The following is a 24,451-nucleotide window of genomic DNA, read 5'->3' as shown; positions in this document are numbered from 1 at the left end:
TTCATTGTACAATGGTCAGATAATATATATGGGATGCTTTCAATTCCTTTGCATTTACTTATGCATGTTTTATGGGCTAATATGTGGTCTATTTGGAAAGCATCCCATGTGCAGCTGAGAAGAATGTGTATTCTGATGTTGTATGTTGGAACACTCTATAAACACATACGAAGTTGATTTGTTAACAAGTTGGGTTTAATTCTGGTATTGTTGATTTTTTTTTGTCTAGTCAGTCTAATTGTGAGAGGGGAGTATTAATTTCTCCCATTACAAGTGTGCTAGTGCTTATTTGATTTTTCATGTGTGTTAATATTTGTTTTATGTAGCTGGGTGTACTGGTAATTGGTGCATACATATTTATGATTATTATTTCTTCTTCTTGGAGTTTTTCCTTAGCAAGTATGCAATGACCTTCTTTGTCTCTTTTGATCAGTCTTGACCTGAAGTTCACATTGTCTGCAAATAGAATAACTACTTCTTTTTTGAGGGTGGGTTTTCTGTGGTATGGAGAATTGTTTTCCATCCTTTGAATTTCAGTGCACGAATTTCTTTTTCTATGGGAGATTTCCTTCTGTCTTGTTTTTGAAATCCAATATTGTTCTGTTTTGTTTGGTTCCATTTTATTGTTTTTAAAAAATTCTCTTTAAAATAAAAAAAACCATCCCTCCTCCAAAAAGAATTTCATTTTGAGTTAAATGTGCTCCTTGAATGCAGCATATTGTTGGGTCTTGCTCCTTGATCCATGCTGCCAGTCTATTTCTTTGGATTGATAAATTGAGAACATTTACATGAATGGTTATAACTGATAGGTACTGGCTTATCTTTTTCATGTTATTTTCCTGTGGTTGGTTGTCTATTGTTTCCCTTTAAGCCACCCACCCTGATGGCTTCTTTCTATTGATGTTCTTGGGCTTGTGGGCTTCATTTTCTCTGTCTAGCGTACTTCAGAGCACTCCGAAGAGCTGGTTTGGTGACCATGACTTTCTTTTGGTGCTCTTTTTCATGGAAGCGCTTATTTCCCTACTGATTTTGAAAGATAGTTTTGGGGGTTGGAGGTTGCTTTCTTTTAGGACTTGAAATAACTTACTCCAAGCTCTCCTTGACTGGAGGGCTTGTGTTGAGAAGTCTGCTCTAATTTTGTTGCAGTTTTTTATAGGTGCTTTCTTTCTTTTCTCTAACTTCTTTCAATATTCTGTTCTTGTGCAGAATTCCAGGAAATCTTGATTATTATATACTTCTGTGTAGATTTATTTTGGGCAGGGCTATTTGAAGTTCTGTATGCTTTGTATGTCAATTTGTTTATTCATGTTTAGAAAGCTGTCTGCCATCATCTCTATGAAGAGTAGTTTTATGACTTTTGCACTGTCTCCAGGTTTCTCATTGACTCCAGTCAATCTTATGCTGTTGTTCTTTGCTTTATCTTGTAGCTGTAGCATTTTTTTTTCATGGTTGCTTGACACAATCCTGTCTTCTAGATCTGGTATTTTATCTTTGCCTTATTGATTCTGTTGTGTATACTTTCAATGGAAGTTTTAATTTCCTGGATTTCTGTTTCAATCTGTTTCATGGATTCCAATTCTCCATGGAACATTCATAGTTTCCATTGTTGTTCTGAGCTCCTTTATTTATTTGTCTGTGTCGGCTTTAATATATTTTATTTTGATCATCATTTGTTTTTGTATTCTAGAGGTTATTTTTCTATAGACTCTTACATTTGTTTTTTCACTTCTGTTGCTGTCATTTCAGAAATTCCAGTAGTTTGTTTCTGATTTCGTTATGCTCTGGACTTGTCCTGGGGGGACAAGAGGGGTTGCATTTCACTCCTGCATCTTGTCATTTGCTATTTTTTACTTTCTGTGTTGATACGTCTAAATTTCTTAGGTAGACAGCTTTATCCCCAGTACTGAGGTTTCCTTAGGGTATATCCATTCCTCGGGATGTCTTCTGGCTGCAGGTGACTCGTGGTCTTTGTGTCTGTCCCAGGAACCTGCCTTCCCAATGTATTTAGAATGAGAAGTTACTATCTGTTTATCTCAGCACCTATTCCTTTGGTACTGGACTACAGTGATGGTTATGAGCCTACATAATCACATTTTTGGCATACAAGGAAGAAAAACCGATTATAACAGGAATTGCATTCTTGGTAAAGTAATACTGTTAGCAATAGCAATAGTCTCAAGCACAACCTGATTACTGACAAAGTGTGGTAAATATTAACCAGATACCTTTAACCACAGGAGCAAATTATACAATTATAGAACAAAATCCAGGACATATCAAGAACTTGTATGCAATGATTTTCCATTTAGTGTAGCGATTTTATCTTGTTGGGGGGGTGGCTTCAGAGGGATGGGGGAAGATGGAGAGATGCATAAGGCTAAATATAGTAGGAGCCAGGTCAGAGGGCAAAGGATGGTCATGTGGAGGACACAGGAGGGGAAAGAATGGAGGATAAACCAAAGTAGTATGGAAGTGAACCAGAAAGAGAAGAGACAATGTTTACTCACATGATAGTATCATAAAGTCAAACAAGATAGTTGAGGAAAGAGAAAGAAAATAAGTATTTGAAAACAAAAAGAAAAATAAGAAATCTAAATCCTGAGAAAAAGAGAGAGAGAGAGAGAGAGAAAGAGAGAGAGAGAGCAAGAGAGAGAAATAACCACAAAAAACAAATAAGGAAAACCAATCAAATAATCAGAGAAAAATGAAGGTAGTAAAATTCTTCTGGTGCCTACAGTTCTGTGGTAGGTCCAAGTTGGATACCAGAAATGTACTTTGTATACTCCAACCAAGTTATAGTGTGAGATAACATGCAAAGTAAAAATCGGACTGAGGATATAGCTCAGTGGCACAGCATCGAACTGGCAAGTGCAAGGTCGTGAGTCTGATTCCCAGTACCAAACTAATAATAGTAATAGTAACAGTAACAGTAATAATTATAATAATTTGTGTGGTGGTAAAGTCTAAAGGATAATCTGGGCATATGAGGTAGATAAATAGAGCTTAGCTCTGTATCTATCACATTTATTGTTGTATCGAACAGTCTCATATCATGGTCAGGTGATATCGTGATTATTACAACCTTATTTAACCATAACATTTTCAAACACAAAGCAGCAGAGGTGCTTGGATTTACTACAGCATACCTAGCTCCACATGCTTTGTAATTCCCGGGGCTGAGGATACCACAGTTTCCAGTAATGTCATTCTTAGTATTAAGTTGTTCAAAGCAGTCTACTGAACCCATTTCCATTTCTGAAAGAAAGTGTTGTTAGTCACATTATGTATAGAGTAATTTAAATTAAAACAACTGGTGAATGATTAAATTCTGAGATGATTTAAAAATACCATACCAAACAACATAAAATTGAGAATAAAAATTTGCCTTAAAATAATATAAAAACACTTCAGTGAAAACATTTACTGAAAGGACTCCTGCTCGTTCCCATGCACACACCTACAGACATATTTTAGCATAAGTCAGTACACACAGTTTGACTTCTAATTTTAGTAAATCTATAAACACAAGTCTGTAAGTACATAATAAATGTTTCAAACATATTATTTACTCACTGGCTCATAAACTTTTTGCATAAACATCTTCTCGAGCCAAGCCAATACTCAGTCGTATTGCTCATCGTAATCTCAGACCAAAAAAGAAATCTTGATAATTGATTCACCCCCACCTTCACTTCCAATCTAAGTATATTGTCTGTTTAATTTTAGTTCTCATAGGACCCAATCTACTTTAAAGAGCAGTTTAATTTTTATAACCTCCATCAGTTCTCCCCAAGCCAAAAGTCTCTAAAAGGGCCGTTTGACTAACTCTGGGGGAAAAATGAAGGAGAGTGAGCTGAGCCTCTGGGACACACCAGGGTGTCAGGTAAAAACCCCAAGTCACCGGGGAACGGAACAGTAATGATTTTGTTCCCAGGGTCACTCACAAAGCTGTTTCTGGGTGAAAAGCAGGCCAAAGCCTGAGAGTCTTTCACAGATGTAGCGACAAAACTGGACTCTGTGACTTTGACCCATAGTTGGTTCCTTTCTCTGGGCTGTCTCCTGGCTCCAAAGGTGAGCAAGAGAGGAGAGTAAAACAGGAGAGAATTTCAGTAAAACACAGCAGACTTTTCTGTAGTCTCTTGTGTGGTGATTACGTATCTGTTGGATCTCTCTCTATATATATAGAAAAATGCTGAACACCTACATTTTAGAAATGGTGGTATGCTCTATGGAGACTGAGCTTACCTAAACGCTAACTGAATCTCAGAGCATCAAGTATCAACCCATGTCATACCCTGTTGCTCCCAAAATAAGACCCTACCCAGAAAACAAGTTCTAGCACCATCTTAGAAGAGAAATTGAAATCATACTAGAACCTGTTTTCTGGGTAGGTCTTGTTTGGAGGGCATCAGGATATTAATTAAGGTGATTGGTCTCTCATCTCATATACCTAGAGAAGGAAAAGATGAATAGATCTATCTATATAAGAAGGGCATTTAGACTAAAAGTAGAGCTTTTGAAAGATAATGATTAAAGATGGGAGACAGTGGAATGATTTTGAACTACAAATATGTCTTTGTCTAAAATATCATTCAATGGGGCTGGGGATTTAGCTCAGCAGCCTAAGCGCCTGCCTTGCAAGTGTGCGGTCGTGAGTTTGATCCCTGATAAAAATGAAAAAGACAAAAAAAAAAAATGTGTGTAAAATATCATTCAAAGCCAGGCATAGTAGTTTGTGCCTATAATCATAATACTCAGAAGGCTGAGGCAGGAGGATTGCCATGAGTTCAAGACTAGCCTGAACTACATAGCAAGACCTTCTATCTATCTATCTATCTATCTACCTATCTATAATCAAATAAAGCAAAGCAGCTAGTTATTTTTACCCTGCCTTGCTTCCTGTATGTGTCAACAGATATATTTTCTGCTGACCTATAGTTTACTCTTTGATATGCTGTTTCTGTTTGATTGATCTGCTTAGGAGTTCATCATTCATGTTCTTAATTTCACATTAAAATTTTTAATTCTTCATTTCTGTGATTTTCCACACTGACAGGTAAAATCGTACGTGTTCCCTGTGTGCAAAGTGAAGCTTTGACACATGTATATGTGGTCTGTTAGAGCCCACATGTATATGGGTTCTAATTTGCAACGCCAAGTTCTGAGTGGGTCTCTATTAAAAATGTGGACTGTTTATCAAACTCATTTTACTTGCCAAAGGTTGAGCTCTACCCTTTGTCTTTCCCAGCCTACGAGACTCTGGAAAATTCTGTCCAGCTCATTGGCTTTGGAAGGAGGCAGGGTTTTCCCACCTGCTTGTCTTCCCGGTTGTTACCTCTCCATTCCCTTCAGAGGAGCGGCTGCCTCAAAGAACAAGAACGAAGTACTGTTCTCATCCATCAGTCTGAGCAGCCTGTCACATGCCTGCATGTGGCTCTGCATTTCAAATACATTTTTAACTATTTTGCTCCAACTCAGGAGTAAGAAGTTTTTCGTAAATGAACCTAATCAACTTCTGAGAACAGAGGGCCCCCCTTTAGTTTTGATGATGTCAATTTTTAAAACAGCTTTACAGAGATACTGCTACAGAGAGCAAAGTTAATCCCAGTGTTCAGTTCCTGGCTCAACATCAACATTTATCTTTTGGAGACCCTGTTAAAATATATTCCCTTTCCCCCCTATCCCATATCTATTGTCTCCACCAAAAACTGCAACCCAAATTTTACAATTTTTGTAGCATTTTCTTACATATGAATGATACTTCAAAGTTTGTGTACTCAGGATTGACATGGGACACACATTCATATATAGCTTCTGCTGTTTTTAAAAGATCCTTGCAGTCTTCCTTGATATTAATGAGCGTCAACATTAATCCATGACCTAATGACACATTAGGTGTCTAACCTAATTACCAAATGAACCATGGTGTTATACTTACCTGTACCAAATGTTTCTTGGCATTGTGCCTTCCCAGACAGACACCTCCCATTCATGCAGATCCACTCTTCATTTGCGCATCTGTGCCCATTAATAACATAGAGGTCTTCTTGGCAAGCCCCAGACGAGCCGTTGCAGTACTCAGGGAGATCACACTCATCCGTGGACTCTCGGCATACCTCTCCTTTAGTTTTGAACTGATGGGCATTGAATGCGTGACATTGAATAAAGCAGAATTTGAATGTATGAGAATGACTAAAGAATAGTAATTTCATGACATAGGCCATGGAGACATTTTTTAAAAAATCTTTTACCTCACACTGGTTACAACAGGGCCCTTGAGCACATCGTGAAGTACTTTTCAGCCTGCAGGTAGCAGCATCACAGCAGGTGTCTTGGCATTCCTGGAAGGCAGATCAAAGGCTCTGAAGAAACTTTCAACCTTTCTTTACACTGGATACATAGTTTAATGCATCGCATGGAACACAGATAGATGCTTGACTTGCAAGGTTAGCAAACAGGAAGAAAAATCACTTGTTTATTAACAGACATTTATTGGTTAACTACCAAGTGTTAGATCTTGTTTGATTTTTAAAAAAATATTTTCAGATTAAGTGTGTCTATATTGGTAATAGGATTCTCTGGGACCATAGCCAAAGCACTGACAAAATCTCTGGTTTTGCAGACGAAGATCTGGTTAAATACAGGATGTGAGATAAACGGAAGTTATGATCTAAAGATTTTATCATAGTGATGAGTTCTTATTTGATCTTTCTGAATCTACTGCACTTTGGATATTTCAAAGTAGGATATTATAAGTTTATTTCATTTTCAGCTGTTCAATGAAGAAAATGGTATTATATCTCAAAATGACTGAAATTGACACTTATAAATCATTTATCCATGCATCATTGTGCCTCCTTTAACCCTAAAATTCATCTATAACCCATAAATCTGTTTTTAAATATTTTATTGTTAATGATAATAAATGCAACACATAAGAGAAGGCTGGAGAGAAAGTACACACACACACACACACACACACACACACACACACACACACACGTGTTCTAAATTCCCAGAGATTTGAAGCAGAGTTAATTAGGGGGAAGTTTCAATATACTGCACAAATATACATCATAGATTTCAGTAGTCTTAATATGATCTATAATAAAACATTCACAAGGGCACATGGTTTTTTACAACTAGCCTGTCCAATAAATCTCACTGCTTTTTTGTGTATGGAATTCTATACGGAAAAAAGATTAGTGTGTGAAGGACTCAACTGTATTACATTTAATGTACTTTACTTTTTTCCTCACTTTGTATTAGCTCTGCCTGTATTTTTTCCACTGCCCTCTAACCTAGCAGATTTATCTTAAGTTCCTGTGGTTTGGGAACGTCTAAAATTTCAGTTGTACAGGCTGAGAGAGCTCTGGAAATGCAGTGTAATGTACAACAATGTGACTTATGCTTAATGATATTCTGTTGTGTACTTGCAATTTGCAAGGATAGATCCTAACTATTCTCTACAGAATAAGTGGGGAGGAGGGAGACAAAGAAGGTGTAAAAAGATGTATTCCGATATATTATGCACATGTACCAACTCGCCATGATGAATGCAATCATACTGCAAGCATGTACTAATAAAAATTTTCAAAGCTATCTTTTATTCATAAAAGAGTCAGCAGTGAAATTATTGCTATCTTAATTAGCTTATGGTGAATAGTTTATACTGTATACATAAACGATCAAGTCACATGCCATAAATATATAGTTTTTGCTGCGTCAGTAAAACAATAAAAGCTTTATTGTTATACCTTGATAAAGCCACAGTAAAAAAAAAAAATACAACCAGCCTATCAGTGAATCCACATAGCAATACGTAAATCGATCTGCAAATTTTGTTCAAATCCCTCTACATCTTCCTGAAGGCCTTCGTAGAAAGATGAGTGTTATCAATGACCGTGCAGCACTAGCAAAAGTCAATCCCGATCACCACGCATGGCTGCTACCATTTTGCAATGGGCACTGACCTCCTGCGATCCGCAGTCGCAGTCTTCACCCTGTTCCACCCTGTTATTGCCGCAGACCGGGTTTGACCTGTAGACGGGCTCCAAATACGGCTGGTTCTGCAGACACTGAGACACCTGACTGGACGTGAAGAGCTTAAAAGCTTTCACGCTGCAGTTGCTGAACATCTTCATGCCACTGGAAAAACTAAAAATATAGCAAAACCCAAATTTTTATGTGAGGGTTTTCAGAAAGGGCCCCTCCTTCAGAATAAAGCTATCTCATGAGTATTCCGCAACAGACCTATCCTCAAGTCTGTTAATGTCAAAACCCTTTCTTCTTCTGTGCATGGGAAGCCAGTTGTGCAAAAATTTCATGTTAGATTTTAAAAATCTTTTAGAAAGCGTTATTGGCTCTTCTTTTACACTTATTCATGGCCCTGCCTCACTCTTACAAATTACTCCATTTTTCTTTGTTTTTTCTCCTTTATCTGATGTAATTTCAAATGTTAGAAGACCTCTGTATTCTAGCTATACTTGGTCCTATGCAGTTTTAACCAATTCTATAGTTTTTAAACAACATACCAGACAGCTCATATATTTGTTTAACTCAGACTTACCTCTAAAACCCCAGCATCTGGTACACAGTTCCTTACTCCACGTTTCCCCTTGAGCCTGTTTCACAGGCAACTTAAATTTAGCATTTCCAAACTCTTGCTGTCTTTTGCCCAGCCCTTAATGCTCACAAAGGATAACTGGTTTAGAACATGCATCTTCAGCCAGTCAAAAACACAAGTTAAATCTAGCCCCTGAGAACAAGTCAGTGTCTCCCAAGAATCAGCCATGCTGGAACTTGGGGGACCAACAAGAAAACAACAAGCCAGCCTTCCTGCTAAGTCCACCAGCTGCTGGCATGCCAGGGAGAGAACAAGTCAGCATCTCCCGTGAGCCTGCCTGCCTTCAGTCTGAGAATCAAGTGTCCTGTGATCCCCGTTCCCCGTTGGCAATTGGATGGTTTCAAGGTCAGCCAGAGTTGATAGCAATTAAGGTACATAAAGCAGCTAACTGCTTGTATTGCTGGGTTGATTATGCTGACCTGGGGCCAGAGGTCTGAGCATCTCTTGGAAGGATGACGGTATGCAATACAGCAAATATGGGGGATTTCCTCCTATCTTGTTGTTGAAGGCCAGCATTGTTTTCACTGTTTTGCTTTGTTCTGGTTAATTGTTTTGCTCTATTCAATATTCTGTTTTGATTGGTTTTATAGTGTTCTGTTTTTGGTTTGATTTTGCTACACCTGATTGAAAGGACAACTTTTATGAAGATAACGAGAGACACTATGGTACCTAATATTGTCACCCCAGTACCCTGCTCTGAAGTTCTATACCAATTTCACTGTATTGTCTTGCTGGCTTTTTTCTGTATTGTTTTGTTGTATGTTACTATCTTTAAAATAAAAAAAAATAAATAAATAAAATCTAGCCCCTGACACTTATAGGTGGTATGTGCTTGGCAAAAAGTATTTAAATTATATATATTATATAACATATATATAATTTATATTATATATATTGTATCTCCATCACCTCTTTGCAACATGACAAAGGCATCATTTCAGTCACATATGTGGTAAAACACTAGAAACGTGCCTACCTGCATCCCATACCTAGTATTTCCAAACATAATAAAGGGAAACTCCAACTGGCTAGTTGACCAGGATCAAATCTTCTGCTTATCTTCTATTTCTCACCAGTTCCCTTTTTGTCACAAAATACTGCTCCATCTCTTAACCATGTTCAAATCACCTTCTGTGTGCCAACCACCCCTCGCCAGCCTTTCCGATCTCTCCATACAGATTAACGCCATAGCTCCTAAATGGCCAAGAAATTCCATTGTCCTTTGCAATTTTTTTTCTCAGAACACAATTAAGAATGCTCCCCCAACAGTGTTACTTTTCTGTTTATTCCCAGCTCTGGTTTCTCAGTCACTCAGAGTACAATCTCTGAGCTCACCTTTCCCTGCTGCCCCAACTCACCCTGCCCATCTAAGCAGCCTCTTTGCCGAGCCCCCTGCCAAATGCTAAACTACTTCCTCTGCCTGGAACATTTTCTGTAAAAACATTCGTAATTCCTGCTGTTCTTTATTTTGGATCTCTATTCAAAATTTACACAAATAATATCTCCAACCACACAGTGAAAATATTTCCTCCTTACTCCTCTTTAGCGAGGGTCCTTTTTTTTCTTTAGAATGTTTATCAACAATTGGAACATTATTAACTTATTTATTGATTGCTTTTTCCTCTTAGGTTTTGTTGTGTTTTTTGGCTCCAGGGAAAAAGCCATTCTAGTTGTTTATTTGCACAAAGTGAGAGCTCAGTAATTATTTTTTAAAAAAAAAATGAGAGTGCATGATTGAAATTATCTGTTGTAAATCGTTTCTTTGGTTTTTAAAGCTGATTTTTAAAAGTATCCTTAATATTAGTTTTATTAAAAACTGATACCTGTCTCGGCCTAGAGGCTCTTTTAATTAAATATGTGACTTTCTTGTACAGATTCCACTGATTTTGTTTCATTTTTTGTTCTGCTTTTTTGAGGCAGGGTTTCACTATCTAGTTCGGGTTGACCTCAAACTCCTGGAAATCCTCTTGCTTCAGCCTCTTGGAGTGCTGGGATTACAGGCGTGCACCACCATGCCAAATCCCACTGATTTTTAAAAGAAAATAAAAACTGTAGAAAAGCGGATGATAAATTAATCAATTTTGATAAAATGGACAAATACTAGAAAAATAAAAACCAAAACCTAAATAGCCCTTTATCTTCAAAATGATTAAACATCTTTCCAAAAAGAGAAATCTAAGCCTAGATGGTTTCTTTAGGTGAATTCAATTAAGTAATTTAGGAAAAAAAATAACAAATTTCCAAATCTCTTTTAGAAAAGGATAGAATGCTGATGTAACCAATAGTGAAATCAGTCAACAATTACAAGAGAAATCAACCAAAGAGCAAACCATTTACACTTAGCACTCCTAGAAACAAGGGGAGAAAAAGAGGAAACACTCAATTTTGAAAGATTCTAACCATAATGGGAATAATTCCTCACCCACCCCAAACAACTACTTTGTCTTCAAAATTGAACAGTGACTACCTTGACAATATGCAGGGGTGCAGAGGAGCCAAAGAATTACCTAGATTTAAGAGGCTCTGATCTTTTCTATCAATTCTTTGTCCTTATAACTATAAAGATTAAGGCAACAGCCCGTATCAGCTATCATTGCAAAAACAAACAACTACAATGTGGTCAGTGATATATAAAACTGTGACAATTATTGTTCAACATTATGAACATGAACTGTGTAAAATGTCAACGTGTCTTTGTCTAGCTTAACCAGGAAAAATATCGAAGGCATGAACGCAATAGCATGAACTTTTTGAGACATGATCTCAGGAAGCGGGAGTCAGGACAAGGAAAAAGGAGAAGGAAAACTCAATGTAAGTGTGTGTTATCGAGCTAGCAACAGGGGCGGCTTCCAGCAGGGTCTGCAGAGCAGAGCAGCATGTGGAGCAGCCCCCAAAACTGTCCTTGGAGAGCCAAGTGTGGGGGCACATGCCTGAAATCTCAGCACTCGGAAGGCTGAGGCAGGAAGATTGCCATGAGTTCAAGGCCAATTTGGGCTACAGAAGAAGAACTTGTCTCAAAAAAACAAAAACAAAAACAAAAACAAAAACATTGTCCTTGAATCACCTGGAAGCTAGTGCTCCACTAAAGTGGCTAAAGTTTGTAGAGGGCGTGCCTTTCTCTTTAGGGCTTGCCTTAAGGTGGCTGGGGAAGAAGCTGATTGACTCTGACGGCTGTCAAAATGTGAACAGCTGTTTGAGTGCCTCTGAAGTACTGGAGAGCACTGAAAACAAGATATATGTGTCTGCATGCGGCTACCCCTGAGTGTCAACGGGGAGGGTCTGGGGAAAGTCCCTCAGGTAGCATGAAATAATAGTTTCCCGTAATGGTGCATATTCTGGGGAGTTCTTGGAAATGTCCTTAGGTGATTTATCCAGTGCAATGTAGATGCCATTTTTTTTTATCATTGGTACCAGGAATATAGATGTTATTTAGATAGCTGTTACACTAGATTTTTAAGGAAATTTTGACAAGTCTAGAAAAATTAAATTAAAAAAAAAGAAAGAAAAAAGCCTATACATGTTTGGTGCAGATACTTTTTGTTTGTTTGTCTTTGCAGTACTAGAGGTTGAACCTGGGGCCTTTGCAGTGAGCCTAATCCCCCTCCCGTTGTCACACTTTTAAAATTCTAATAGTCTTGGTAAGTGGCTATGTTGCCCAGGCTATGCTGTCCCCGAAGTGCTGGGGTTGCGGGCATGTTTTGCTCAGTGGCCGACTGAAACTGACGGAGCAGCATTCCCTGCCGGACCAGCTGCGCTCAGCACCACTCTGAATAAACTCACCTCTCACAGTCTCTAAATGTCCAGTTCTACAGCGTCACGTTCTTGATACTTAAGTCCCTTGTCACAGTGCTGGAGTCTACCTCCATCCCACTCTCTGGGCCATCCCTCACACCAGCACAGGAGGAAAGCCAAGGGCAACCTGCTCCCCACCGCTGGCCATCCCCTCGTGCTTAGGTCTCCAGCTAATCAGACTGTGCTACGTAACCTTATTTACATGTTATCCCACAACTAATGTATTAAAAGAAGACAGGTAATGTTTCCTCCTTCACTAGTGTTAGGGAACTTCATGAAGATGAGAAATGATTAAAAAAGAAGTGAGAAGGTCCCTGTTGGTGGCCTTCACCCAAGCTATCTGAACCTTCTCTAGCCCACTCAGATACACTGTTTTGGTCATCAGATGGATCAATATCCTTGCTGGATCTCATAGTCCTGCGGATCTGAAAATATCTAAATGAGGGCGAGTATCTCCAGCTTCGGGGCCACAGTGCTTACTGTTCCTGCTTCCTGGATGCACGCTCAGTTCTGCAAGTGCCGAGCAGGAGCCAGGATGAGTACAGCACTGCACTGCAGACGGCGAGCACTGGACAGAGACTCCCTGTGCACCTCACCTGCCACGAATATCTTCAGCTTCACTGTATCTTAATCCTTCTAGGGACCAAAGACCAAGGCTTTCTGTCCCACACCCTGGCCAGCAGCAGTGCCCTGCCAAATATGCCCTTCCTGCCATCGGATAACTTATTAATCCATCGTGTTATAAAAAGGTGCTGTCCACAGCTTCTCCTGAGGTACCTGTTTTGATATGGGCTCCCCCACCCAACAGAGCCTGAGATAAGAGCTCGGGTACAAGTATTTTGGGGGAGCAACAGTGAAGCAATGGAGAGAGTGAGGCATTTTGGTGCTAAAGGCAGTGGGGCCTCAGTTCCCTAAGATGCGGAGAAGGCCTCCAAGAACTGTCTGTCTAGAAGATAAAAGCCTGGCTCCTATCACGGACAAGATGCTTTCCTTCAATCTCCTTAAATCACTTCTACAAACTTGCATAATGGGCTCTAAAAAGAACGATGGGAAGAGCAAACAAATTCTCTAGGCCCGAAGGAGCAATAAGGTTGGTTCTCTCTGCCAAAGCTGAACTCAATATCTATCAATCAGCAGAGGCCAAGACCTCAGCGGGACCAGGGCAGGGTGAGACTCCCGCAGGCCAAAGCTGTCCTGCGCCGAGCGCCAGCCTGCATTTGCTCATCAAGCCACAGATTATTAGAAAATACATGGGTTAGCAGTGGTGACTGTAGGTAGCTCATACACAAGAAAGCCAGTGTGACCTTGGATTTGGATTGAGAAGTAGTGGATGCCTGAGCATGGCACATAGCCCTGGAACACACACTTTGGCCCGGCATCGTCGGTTCCAGCTGATACTCATCTGAACAACTGAAATGTCTTTAAACGTAATACACCAAATTACCTTACCATAGACTATTTATTCAGTGTTTTTATAAAAGCCTCTTACACTGCTTCCGGGGACATCAGGCAGATAGCTCCTCGGCAGCGGCATAGGTCAGCATTGTCGTAAGCGATTCCCATGCTCACGCTCAGCAACTGAACTAGAATAACTCCAAATGAGTCCAGAGTTATGGTTTTGGAGTGCTGAAAGAGAAACCGCAAGTGAACATGTACACGTTACCCCCATTCCATCTGTGGTGAGGACAGAGTACTTATTAAACAGGGTCCCATAATAAAACGACATGCACTATCCCCAGGAGGGCCACCCACACTGGCCTGACTTCCTGTGTTATAAATATCATCACAAACATGCAAAAAATGTAAAGTAAATCTGCAAGTGTACCAGAAAGTACATGCATGACTTATTTGGCGGCATCAGAAACCATCCTGGTAACTTGCTTAGCGTACACAACAAGAGTAGGGTAGCCATTGTGTTTCCAGGCACAAAGGAGACCGCTAGAGACAAATCCTGAGACACGTGTGTGCAATGCTACAAACAGGCCAGGGGGTTTGGCTCAGTGGGCATGTCTGGCATGCACAAGATTATGGGTTCGATCCCTGGTGCCCACCCAACAAAATAAAAAAATACAAAATGCTGATACAGTTATTTTAAATGATTTTGTTTGGAAGATATCATGAAAAAAACAACTAATCTATCTATCTTAAAATTTCTCTCTCTTTTTCATTCTCCATCTCTCTCTCTCCAGCTTTTGTTTGGTCGGTATCTTTCATGGTTTAATGAGGTGGAGCTGTCACTCCTGGAGTCACCGTAGGCTGTGTATTCAAGCTGGTCTTTTTCTTGATGTGCCACGGCCCCTTCATTCCCATCTTCCTCCTCCTGCATACGGTCATTTCCACAGGCCAGGGTCAAGATAGGCTTGCATATTCCAGATGACATTTTGTTACATTCTTTTTGATGAGATTCTCTATTAGTCGGCGTGGCCTGCTACAACATGGTACCAAAGACTGGGTGACCTCCAGTATAGAAATTGATGTTCTTGCAGTTCTGGAGGATTTCACATTGCTAGAAGTCCCAAGACCAAGGAGCCAGTGAGGCTGTTTGTGATGAGGCCTCTTCTCCTGCTTGTGCAAGGCTGCCTTCTGCTGTGACCCTGGGGGCACGTGGTGGGGAGCTGCCTCCTTCTCGTCTTTGGTGGTCCCGAGTCCTAAAGCTAAGAGTCCCACCCCGGCCCTGCTGAACCTCGGCTTCCTTAGTGGCTGCATCTCCACATGGAGTCTCCTTGGGGTTCAGGCGTCAAGACAAGTTTAAAGTGATGCAATTCAGCCCATGGTACACTGATATGAAAAACCCGAGAGATCAAAGGGTAAGAATTTCCTAATAGAACCTTGTTACTCTTACTTCCGTTTTGAAAATAAAGCGAGAAAAAAAAAGGAAAACCATATTCGGTCAGTAGGATAGTCAGGCTCCCCACTGCTGCACAAAATACCTGAAACCTGAAACTTTAAAGAAGACAAACACTATTTGCCTGTCTGCCAGATACAAATCTATAACTTGAGCTCAATAATCTGTAAGTCTGGTGACAGGCAAGCCCAGAATGGCTCAGCAAGCACACTCAGTAATCTCTCCAACTTAGTTTCAATCCCCCCCCCCCAAGAGTAAGAAATAGTAAATATTCTCTGGTGCACTCACACTAAAAAATTCCATTTATTGGAATTCATATTTAATTGGTTATCCTCTATTTGTTTGTTAACCCTAAGAACAAGTTACCAAAAGCTTTACCGAGTCAGTATAGTTGTTTTTTTTTTTTAATCTATGCCTCAGATTCATTGCCTTGACTGGATAAATATTATTTCTACTATTCTTTGTATTTACCACTAGGGGGCATATGTGCCTGTTTTACGGTGCATACATAGTCATATCCGCTTGTATGTACATATATGAGAAGTTATTAATTATCTAGGCACGCTTATTTCCACTAGTAGCTATTTCAGTGTCTGAATTATATGTTTTGAAGAATTTCGTATATGCATACATGTGGATTCAAGACTATTATATAGTAAACACTAATAAAATTTTGCTCCATTGTAAGTAATAAAAACCCAGAAATCACACAAATTTGCATTAGGAGAATATTTCTCTACTTTACATTATGTGAATACATCAGATTTGTTTAGTTGATATTTTCTGGCCTTTTTTTTTTCTTCCCTTAGGGTTACAATTTTGGTAGCGCTACACTAAAGGCATTTTAAATTTATAAAAAGAAACCAATCGAATAATTTTATCTGAGCAGCTGAAATTAAAACATTCTTATCTTCTTTGAGTATCATCATTTTGGACTTACTCATTTGTTTGATGCAGTCAGTAGTTTCCTGACTTTTAAATAATTTGATCTAGATACACACATTGAGTTGAGTGTCTTGAAAAAAATTCTTACATATATATGCACCTTTGTGCATATGTTTTTTACATAAATGCACATTCATACATATTGTGATTTAAATATTGTAATCTCTTTTTTGTTTTCCTCGAGGTCTGGGAAGTTTATAATTGTAATTCCATTGAAACATTATTGGAATCCTGGTGAGTTAATTTTATATGTACCACCTCTAATGCAACCCATGGTAAGAATAAAGACACTAAGACATATTCTTAGTTATGGACAGCCAAGGGGTCCTGAGTCTGGCCCAGGTGAGGATTTAAAGAACACAAACCTTGACCCAACGCATCACCCAGCATATTCTGACTCGTGAAGAAGGGAGTGAGTGGCTCAGGGATCAGTGAAGGTAAGTATGGCAGGAATTATGTGAGTCTGTGAGCTGGGTTTAGCTAGGATGCCCGAAAGCACCTCTGTGGCATGTAGAGAGAAGGGAAGCAGAAAGACCAATTTGTGTAACTTAGTTGGGGTAGCATTTAAATGTTTAGAGGATTGTTACTTTAGTTCTCGATATGTAAATTCCTGTGCCCTGGAATGTTATAGCCTCTGATCTTGAGGCTCAAATCCAGTTGACATTCCTGGAGCTGTGTGGCTCTGCCATCCCATGGTGCTCAACCATTTATGGGAGACAGATGCGGGGACACAGGCAACTGTAGGCTGACTTCAAAGATTCCACATCAGTACCTCAGCTAACCCTGTTTACATTGCTTAGAGCCAATTGAAGAAAGAAGGAAATAGCCTAGCCAGCTCTGTACATATCAGGACATGGAGACAGGGCTTGGTTTTTAATGAATCCTGAAGTAATTGCTCTGCCTTGAAAGAGAGCTACGCAAGTCACCTTCTGCACATTTGTGTGTAGTTTGTCCTTACCACATGTGCACACATATCACGTGTATTTGTGAAGTGCACACACATGTGTCAGACACACATAGTTGTGTCACCGTTGCCCTGAACAAAACTTGGATCATTTCATCACTCAGGAAATTCCCTATCAAATTTCTAGGGATGTCCATCCCATAAAAAATCTAACTTTCATCCTGACTCTGGTACCGTAATTGATCTTTGTTTGTACTTTGGCTTCATAAAAATGGCACCATAGATATTTATTATTTTATTTTTTGAAAACTATTAGTGTTGAGTAGTTTATATGATTGCTCTGAAGCAGTAGAGGATCTAAATATCCCACAATAGGTTTATCCGATTAATGGAGGAGAGGACGCAGTGTTGTCAAGAGGTCAGTCTCCTTCAAACTGACCTACAAACCCAATCTAAACTAAAATTCCAGACAGTTTCTGTTGAACTTGACAAGCTAACTTTGAAGCAGAAGAATACTTAATGCAGTCCTGAAGAATAAAAATGAGTAAAATCTGTGCTACTAATTTCCATGACTTCCTATAAATCGATGGTCATTTAAACAACATGGTATAGTTTGAGGTCAGGCAAACAGAATCTTGACCATAACAGATTCCAGAAAGAGGTCAGAAATGTGACCTTTTTCTGTAATAAAGGCACTGCTTTAATTTTGTGAAAGGAAAAAAAAAAACTCCAAATAAATCATCATAGAGCAATTGGCAATCTGTTGTGAATCAAACCTATCACCCTGCTATTTTTCTTTCATTGTTAGCATGCAATTCTTTCTCTTTCTTTTGAGTTTCTGTGAGCTCCTTTCAACCTGCTTTACTTCTCTTCTTCTGGATGTTGCAGCATGAGGGAACCTGGTGAGGTTCTGGAGGTGTTAGTGGGGAATTCAGCAATGAAAATAGAACTGTGCTGCTTACTTGAATTTCAGAGAAAGAGCAGACTTCAAGTGCCCCCTCCACACATAATGGTGACTATGCTTGGTGATGCATGCATGTGTAATCAATTTGATTGTAGCAAACACTGCATAATGTATAGGTATAACCAGCATGTCATATACGTTGAATGATTGATTAAGTGTTTTTAAACTAAAAAGGATCCTGTGTCACCTGGCCTGAGAGCAGAGGCCTATCCTCACAGCACTATGAGGCTGAAGCAGGAGGATTACAGGTAGGAGCCCATTCTGGCAATTGAGCAACTTGTTGGGACCCTAACTGAAAATAAAATCTAAAAAACAAGTGAGAAAGACCTGCAGGGGTAGCACAGGGAAAGTCCTTGGGTTCAATCCTCAGTACTGAAAAAAAAATCAGATGCTGATTACTCTCACTTCTACACAACCAAAAGCCACTTGGGGTGCGGTTTCATGAGTGAGCGTTCAGGGAGAAATAACGCGTGAAGCATGCAACCCCCACTGCATCCCACAGTTCCGGAGGGTTAAGGGGAAAGTGGGTGGAGGGCGTTGGGTTGTCAGAAGGCAGGGCTTCAGCCACTGTCTTCCACACCTCCCTGCTCAGCACACTGGCTGCTGCTGACTTTTCCAGGGAAGATCATGCAGTTTTACACCAGCAAAACGTGGGAAATAGGACAGAATATGAAAGGCTGTTCTGGAGTTGTCCCCTCACTGGGGGACCACTGCTCCCTGCAGGGCGGCCCTGCCCAGCAGCCAGCCTTCCTCCAGACAGCCAGGTTCTGTTTGTGCCTGGTCAGCGGCAGGAGCTCTGATGTGCTCCAATCGAGCCAGCCCCTCCAGCTCTGGATAGAACGCTCGCCCACAAACAGAAGCTGGCTTCTCCAAACTATGATTTATGAGCTTTAATGATTTTCATCTCCACTTGATTGATTCATCGTTTATATCTTCAGCTGACTTCACTTTAACTTATCTGCTAGAACAGAATATTATAGATCGCCTGTCTGAAACCAGCAGACATGGCAAAAACACACAAAAAGCAACAAAAACAAAAGTTTTCTTTTTGCTGGAATAAATAGTTCCACATGTCTTAATCTGGCTCATACTTAAGTTAGCTAGCAAAATAAGCAAACACATTTCATCTAAAAAAATACATGCACAATCCAATGCTAAAACTATGACAATTGATATCACATAATAATCATACTAAAACAGATCACCGTCTTAACTGCTTAAAAAGAATACTTTCTGACTCATGTAAAATTTTTATACCTACTGTAATCCTCTATGATCAATGAGGAGTCTTGATAGGTTAAATTTTCTCAGCATTAGGCATAAGAATCCTTAGAATAAGGCAAATTTACTCTACACAGAAATAGGGCAGGAAATGTTCACTCTTATACACCCCCACGCAGCATTCTATCCTCTACAAGTCTTAGAAAAAGATGAAACCGTACTGTACCAGGGCAATGCCTCCCCCGTAGCTCGTGTTACATATCATTCCTTGAAAGATGGCTCCGATATAACTGGGGGATTCTCTGTAACTTAAATTTTATAATGGGTCATAATCATATACTTGTACAAGTCAGCCCAATCGATACCCAGCTTTCGTAGCACAAATTTTAACTTTGTGCACTTATATGAAACTCATAAATCTGTCCACCCACCATTAGTGTAAACACAGCCTCCGGAGTGGTTATCATGTATTTCTGCATCTTTTGAAAATAATAAAAAAGATTTAGAAAACAAACACAAGGTGCCTTTTCATATGACTTCCTATACATAGTAATGGTGCATAGTATGCTGGATTTTTTTGATTAAAATGAATCAATCCCTCAAAATAAATATGCTTAAAAAAACCCTCAAATTCCTTAAACTGAGACAGTTAAGGCAAAATAGCTGACAGACCCGCAGCATCCCTAGGGACCAAAGCCTCTTGGGCTGGCTAAGACCTGCTCACCAGAGCCAGACAGAGGTGTGACATCTGGATGGAGGAGACGAACCTACAAAAGCTGAAGCTTTTACCTTTTCATGTGTAATTTTTATATATTGCTTATATTTGAAAATATTAACAAGAGAAACACAAAGAGCTTGCTAAATACCAGCCTTACACACTGAAATCCTCACCACAGGGCAGTTACACTATGTTTGTATTATACTGAAATGTATAATGGTGTTTCCATCTTTTCGGGGTTTTTGTTTGTTTTGTCTTTGGACTGCAGAGAAAAGGTGGCTGTATTCACAGAGCTCAGATAAAAGTTTGCAGTTGGTATGTAGTGCACAGTAGGGACATTTAATGAAGTGGTAAATAATCTGGCATTTGCTCTAAAATTGAAAAAGTGAGCTTTCACTCCAAACCACCAGATAAAACGAAGGGGATCAATAACCACACTGTGGCAAACCATACTCACACGGTGGAGTATATCGGAAAAAAATCACCAAAAAGCTTCTATCTACAGACCTGCCAGGTATCAGAAACTGGATCAAAGTGGTATGTTCCCTTGGTGGAAACCTCGGTAATTTCAAAATATGCTTACACAAGTAGAAATGCCACATCGTGTGGACGCAGAACCAGGTAAGATTTTTTCCATTTTTGAAATGCGTGTAATAACTCATTAACATCTCCAGTGGTTGGAATTTTGTTCTCATCTATCCACAGCTCCAGTGAAGCCAGAATTACTGTAAGATTTAAGGTGCTAAAAAACTGAAACAGAGCACAAATAGAGAATATGTTCAAACAGCATGGCCACAGTGGGCTTGCTAATACCCTAGTGGCAGTGGATGGTGACACATACTAAATGCTGAATGGTGAGACGGCCCAGGTCTTTCTATCAGGCAGTAAGGATACTAATAAGCAAGTACAAATGAACACTTGCAAAGGCTTCTACTTCAGCAGAACCCATGACAAGTGGACTATTTCATTTAATCCTTACAGTGATCAAACTGTGGCTGGGTGTGGTGGCCCATGCTGGTAATCCCAGCATGCTTTGAGGCTGAGAGGCAGGAGGACTGCAAATTCAAACACAGCCTGGGAAATTTAGAGACTCAGTGCGACGGGGACAGGACTGGGGATGTAGTTCTATGTTCAGCTCTCTAACCTCCAGTACTGCCAAACACATTTTAAAATATTGTGTATATATTTGTGAGACAGAGTTTCACTGTGTAATGCAAAAAGACTTGAACTCACAGCAGTTCTCCTGCCTCAGCCTCCTACGTGCTGGGATTATAGGCACGCGCCACTACACCCAGCTAAATTTTTTATTTTGGGAGGCTGAGGCAGGAGGATTGTTGGGACTTCAAAAGCAACCTGGGTTGCAAAGTGAGCTCAAGGCCAGACTGAGCTGCATAGTGAGATTCTGTCTCAAAAAGACAGTAAGTAAATACATAAATAATTTGACATTATGTGTGTGTACTTCAGGTTTACATCCCTCATGTGAAGCTGGTACACGTACGTAATATATTTTACTTTCTTTTTCACCCACTTTCCCTTTCCTCTCTCCTCCTTCCACTCATCCCATGATTCCCCTTTCTCTTCCTCCACCTGCCTATTTACAATTATCATTGTTTCTACTTCACAGATAGGAAACTAAGATTTAGCTCTCCTACGTCAACAAACACGACTATTCCAGCAGTGTCATAAAAGAAAATACAAGAGTTATTTTAGGAACTGAGCAAGTGCAAAAGTCATTTAAGATGTAAACACTTGGGCTGGGGGTTTAGCTCAGCGGCATAAGTACCTGCCTTGTAAGCAGGCAGTCGTGAGTTCGATCTCTGGTACCAGTAAAAACAAAAAAGACCAAAAAAAAAAAAAAAAAAAAAAAGATGTAAACACTTACAGCGTTCATCAGGCCAACCAACTGGAAAATTTTCTCAGTGACAGTCGCTGTGTTCCCACCCATATGTTTATACTGAAAAATACAAGTGCCTTTTAGATCTACAGATACATTATTAACATTCAATTACTGTGACCATTCTGTTTAATTATAAGAGTTTAAAATTTAAAAATTTTATTTAATTATAACATAATTATAGTTATAATTATCAACATAGCAGTTTCTACCAACACTGCATTACCAATGTGCAAACAATATCATATGTATGTAGTATGAAAAATGAAAAATAAAAAAAATTTTAAAAACTACAGATAAGGTATAATCCTACTGTCAAAAATTAATGATAATACATCTGGCAGAGCTTAAAACTATAGGATTTAAATGTGACTATATATTTTTACAAAGGTGAAAAATCTAACTCGTAAAGATCATACACTGACTTTATCTATTCAAAGTCAGGTGTGCCTGAAACTCCTCTTAAACAATGATGGAAATATTAGTAGAAAGTTAAAAGCTAACAGGAACAAAAACTACAGAGAAAGGAAAAGGAGAAAAGCTAACTATAAAATTTAGGAACTAAAAAAAATGAAGCAAATCTAAGAAATGTGAATCAGCCAGGTGTGGTAGTGCACACTTGTAATCCCAGCCCTGGGGAGGCTGAGGCAGGAGGATTGCCTGGAGTTTGATGGCATCCTGGGTTACATAGCGAATTTAAGGCTAGCCTGAAATACATAGCAAGACTGTGTCTGAAAAAGATCCAGTGGATCATAAACCAGTAGAGCAATGTGATTTACCTTGAAAACCCTAAAATACTCGAATAGGCTACATTGGTGTTTCTAAAAGCTGGAAAAGGTAGAATGCCTTAAATTTTGTTTAAGAAGTAGTTAAGGCTGAGGAAACTTCTAGAATGGGTGTGTGAAAAATTCCAGTAATATTACATCTTCGATGAGTCCACGCATGTAGCATTTGCCCAGAAGCTAAGGGCAGTGGGGTGAAAGAGTGGTTATAAAACACAGCACAGTTACATTCTACAGCTTGACTGTATTACTTGTGAAACCCGGACTGTATATTTGCTGTAGAGTACACTGTTTAAAAATTAGAATCACTGAGTATTCTTGCATTTGCATATGAATAATTATCTCCAAACAAAAAAATAAAAATCTAGAAAATTTCCACTTATTGCAAAAGGAAATAATAAAAGACAACCAAAATAGCTATGAAACCTAGAACAAATCCAAATTTCTGACATACATAAATACTTTCTTACTTACATAATTAAATTTGAATGGGATTAATCAACAAGCAAATGTCAGAAACTGTCACACCTGATTGAAGAAACAGACAAGAAGCATTAACTGCTCACAGGAGATGTAGTACATTCTCAGGGACACGAACTTTTTGGTGGTAAGAATGCTGAAAATGTAACCAGGAAAGCCTGGTGATAAGAGTTGGCTCATCCATTGGGAGGCTGTAAAATTGGAATTAGATGCCTATCCAAGATCAGAGCCAGCAAATTACACAAAATGAAAAATGACAGAATCGATAAGAGAAATAGAAAATTCAGTACTGCAGACTTTAAATGTAAAACTTTCAAAAATAAGAAAACTGGGCCAAGAAAATCAATACAAATTTTAAGATTAAAGTTCTAAGTCCATAGAGAGCTACAGAACTTTTTAACATCACAGGCGTTCTTCTCAATGCCCACGGAACATAATTAATATAACTTTTAAACAGCAAAATATGCTCTCTGTACATAATAGGATTCGATTAAAAGCAAAAGTGAAGAGAAATTTGAGAAATTCAAAATATCTGGAACCAAATATGAATAATTAATGACCAAAGAAGAAATCCCAGGAGGACTTAGGAAACATCACACTAGTTAAAATACGGCTGAACAAACGTCGTTACTCAACAAGAGCAACCAATACTCAGCAGAACTGTGACAGGAAGTGGCAACATTTCAGAGAGCGGCACCTCGGATCAGTAGCCCTACCGCCCACACTAGGAACTTAGCAAAGGAGATGAAACAAACAAACCCAGAGAAAGAAAATGGGAAAAATAATAAAGATAAAAGCCAAAACATTTGCAATGAAGGCAGATAATTAGCCAAGTTAGTTCTTGGTAAAGATGAGAAAATAGTTTTAGCCACATTAGCAAGGAGAGAAGAGAGAGAGAGAGAGAGAGAGAGAGAGAGAGAGAGAGAGAGAGAGAGAGAACAAGAGAGGAGTCCACAGTTATTAATGAGAGGGTTAGAACTACCGACCAGAAACATGTAACTCTGATTCTGTGTTCAACTATATGCAAAAATCTAGGTAACGCAGATGCAATGAATGACTACTGAAAAGACACAAATGTGTAAAACTGACTCCAAAAGTTGAAAATACAACAAATAAAAAGATAGAAAATACAATTTGTAAAAATTTTTTAAAAAGAAATAGCCAGTGCCAGATGACTCCAGTAGTTTAACCAAATATTTAATTAAGTACTAACGCCAGGGGCTTCCCAAATGCTTCTAGAAAATAGCAAGAAACACCTTCCAACTCAACCAATGAGATCA

At 39.2% G+C, this 24,451-nt stretch overlaps 1 protein-coding gene across 1 annotated transcript in view; it reads right to left on the bottom strand.

The window, feature by feature from the left end:
* Adam2 (ADAM metallopeptidase domain 2) overlaps positions 1-24,451 on the bottom strand; it is a gene marked incomplete at its 3' end in the record, with an annotated part of 57,688 nt that overhangs the window by 16,741 nt on the left and 16,496 nt on the right. Inside the window, 8 exon segments of the mRNA NM_001172910.1 lie at positions 3,147-3,255; positions 5,939-6,134; positions 6,252-6,341; positions 7,974-8,157; positions 13,908-14,044; positions 19,524-19,605; positions 20,599-20,765; positions 21,898-21,969. Of these exon segments, the coding sequence (NP_001166381.1) occupies positions 3,147-3,255; positions 5,939-6,134; positions 6,252-6,341; positions 7,974-8,157; positions 13,908-14,044; positions 19,524-19,605; positions 20,599-20,765; positions 21,898-21,969 (1,037 nt within the window).

This window comes from Cavia porcellus, unplaced genomic scaffold, assembly GCF_034190915.1.
Source record: "Cavia porcellus strain 051 isolate PalLab524CR breed Dunkin Hartley unplaced genomic scaffold, mCavPor4.1 scaffold_24, whole genome shotgun sequence".
Taxonomy (NCBI): Eukaryota; Metazoa; Chordata; class Mammalia; order Rodentia; family Caviidae; genus Cavia; species Cavia porcellus.
The sequence above is the reverse complement of the archived record's forward strand: the minus strand, read 5'-3'. Positions and strand labels throughout refer to the sequence as shown.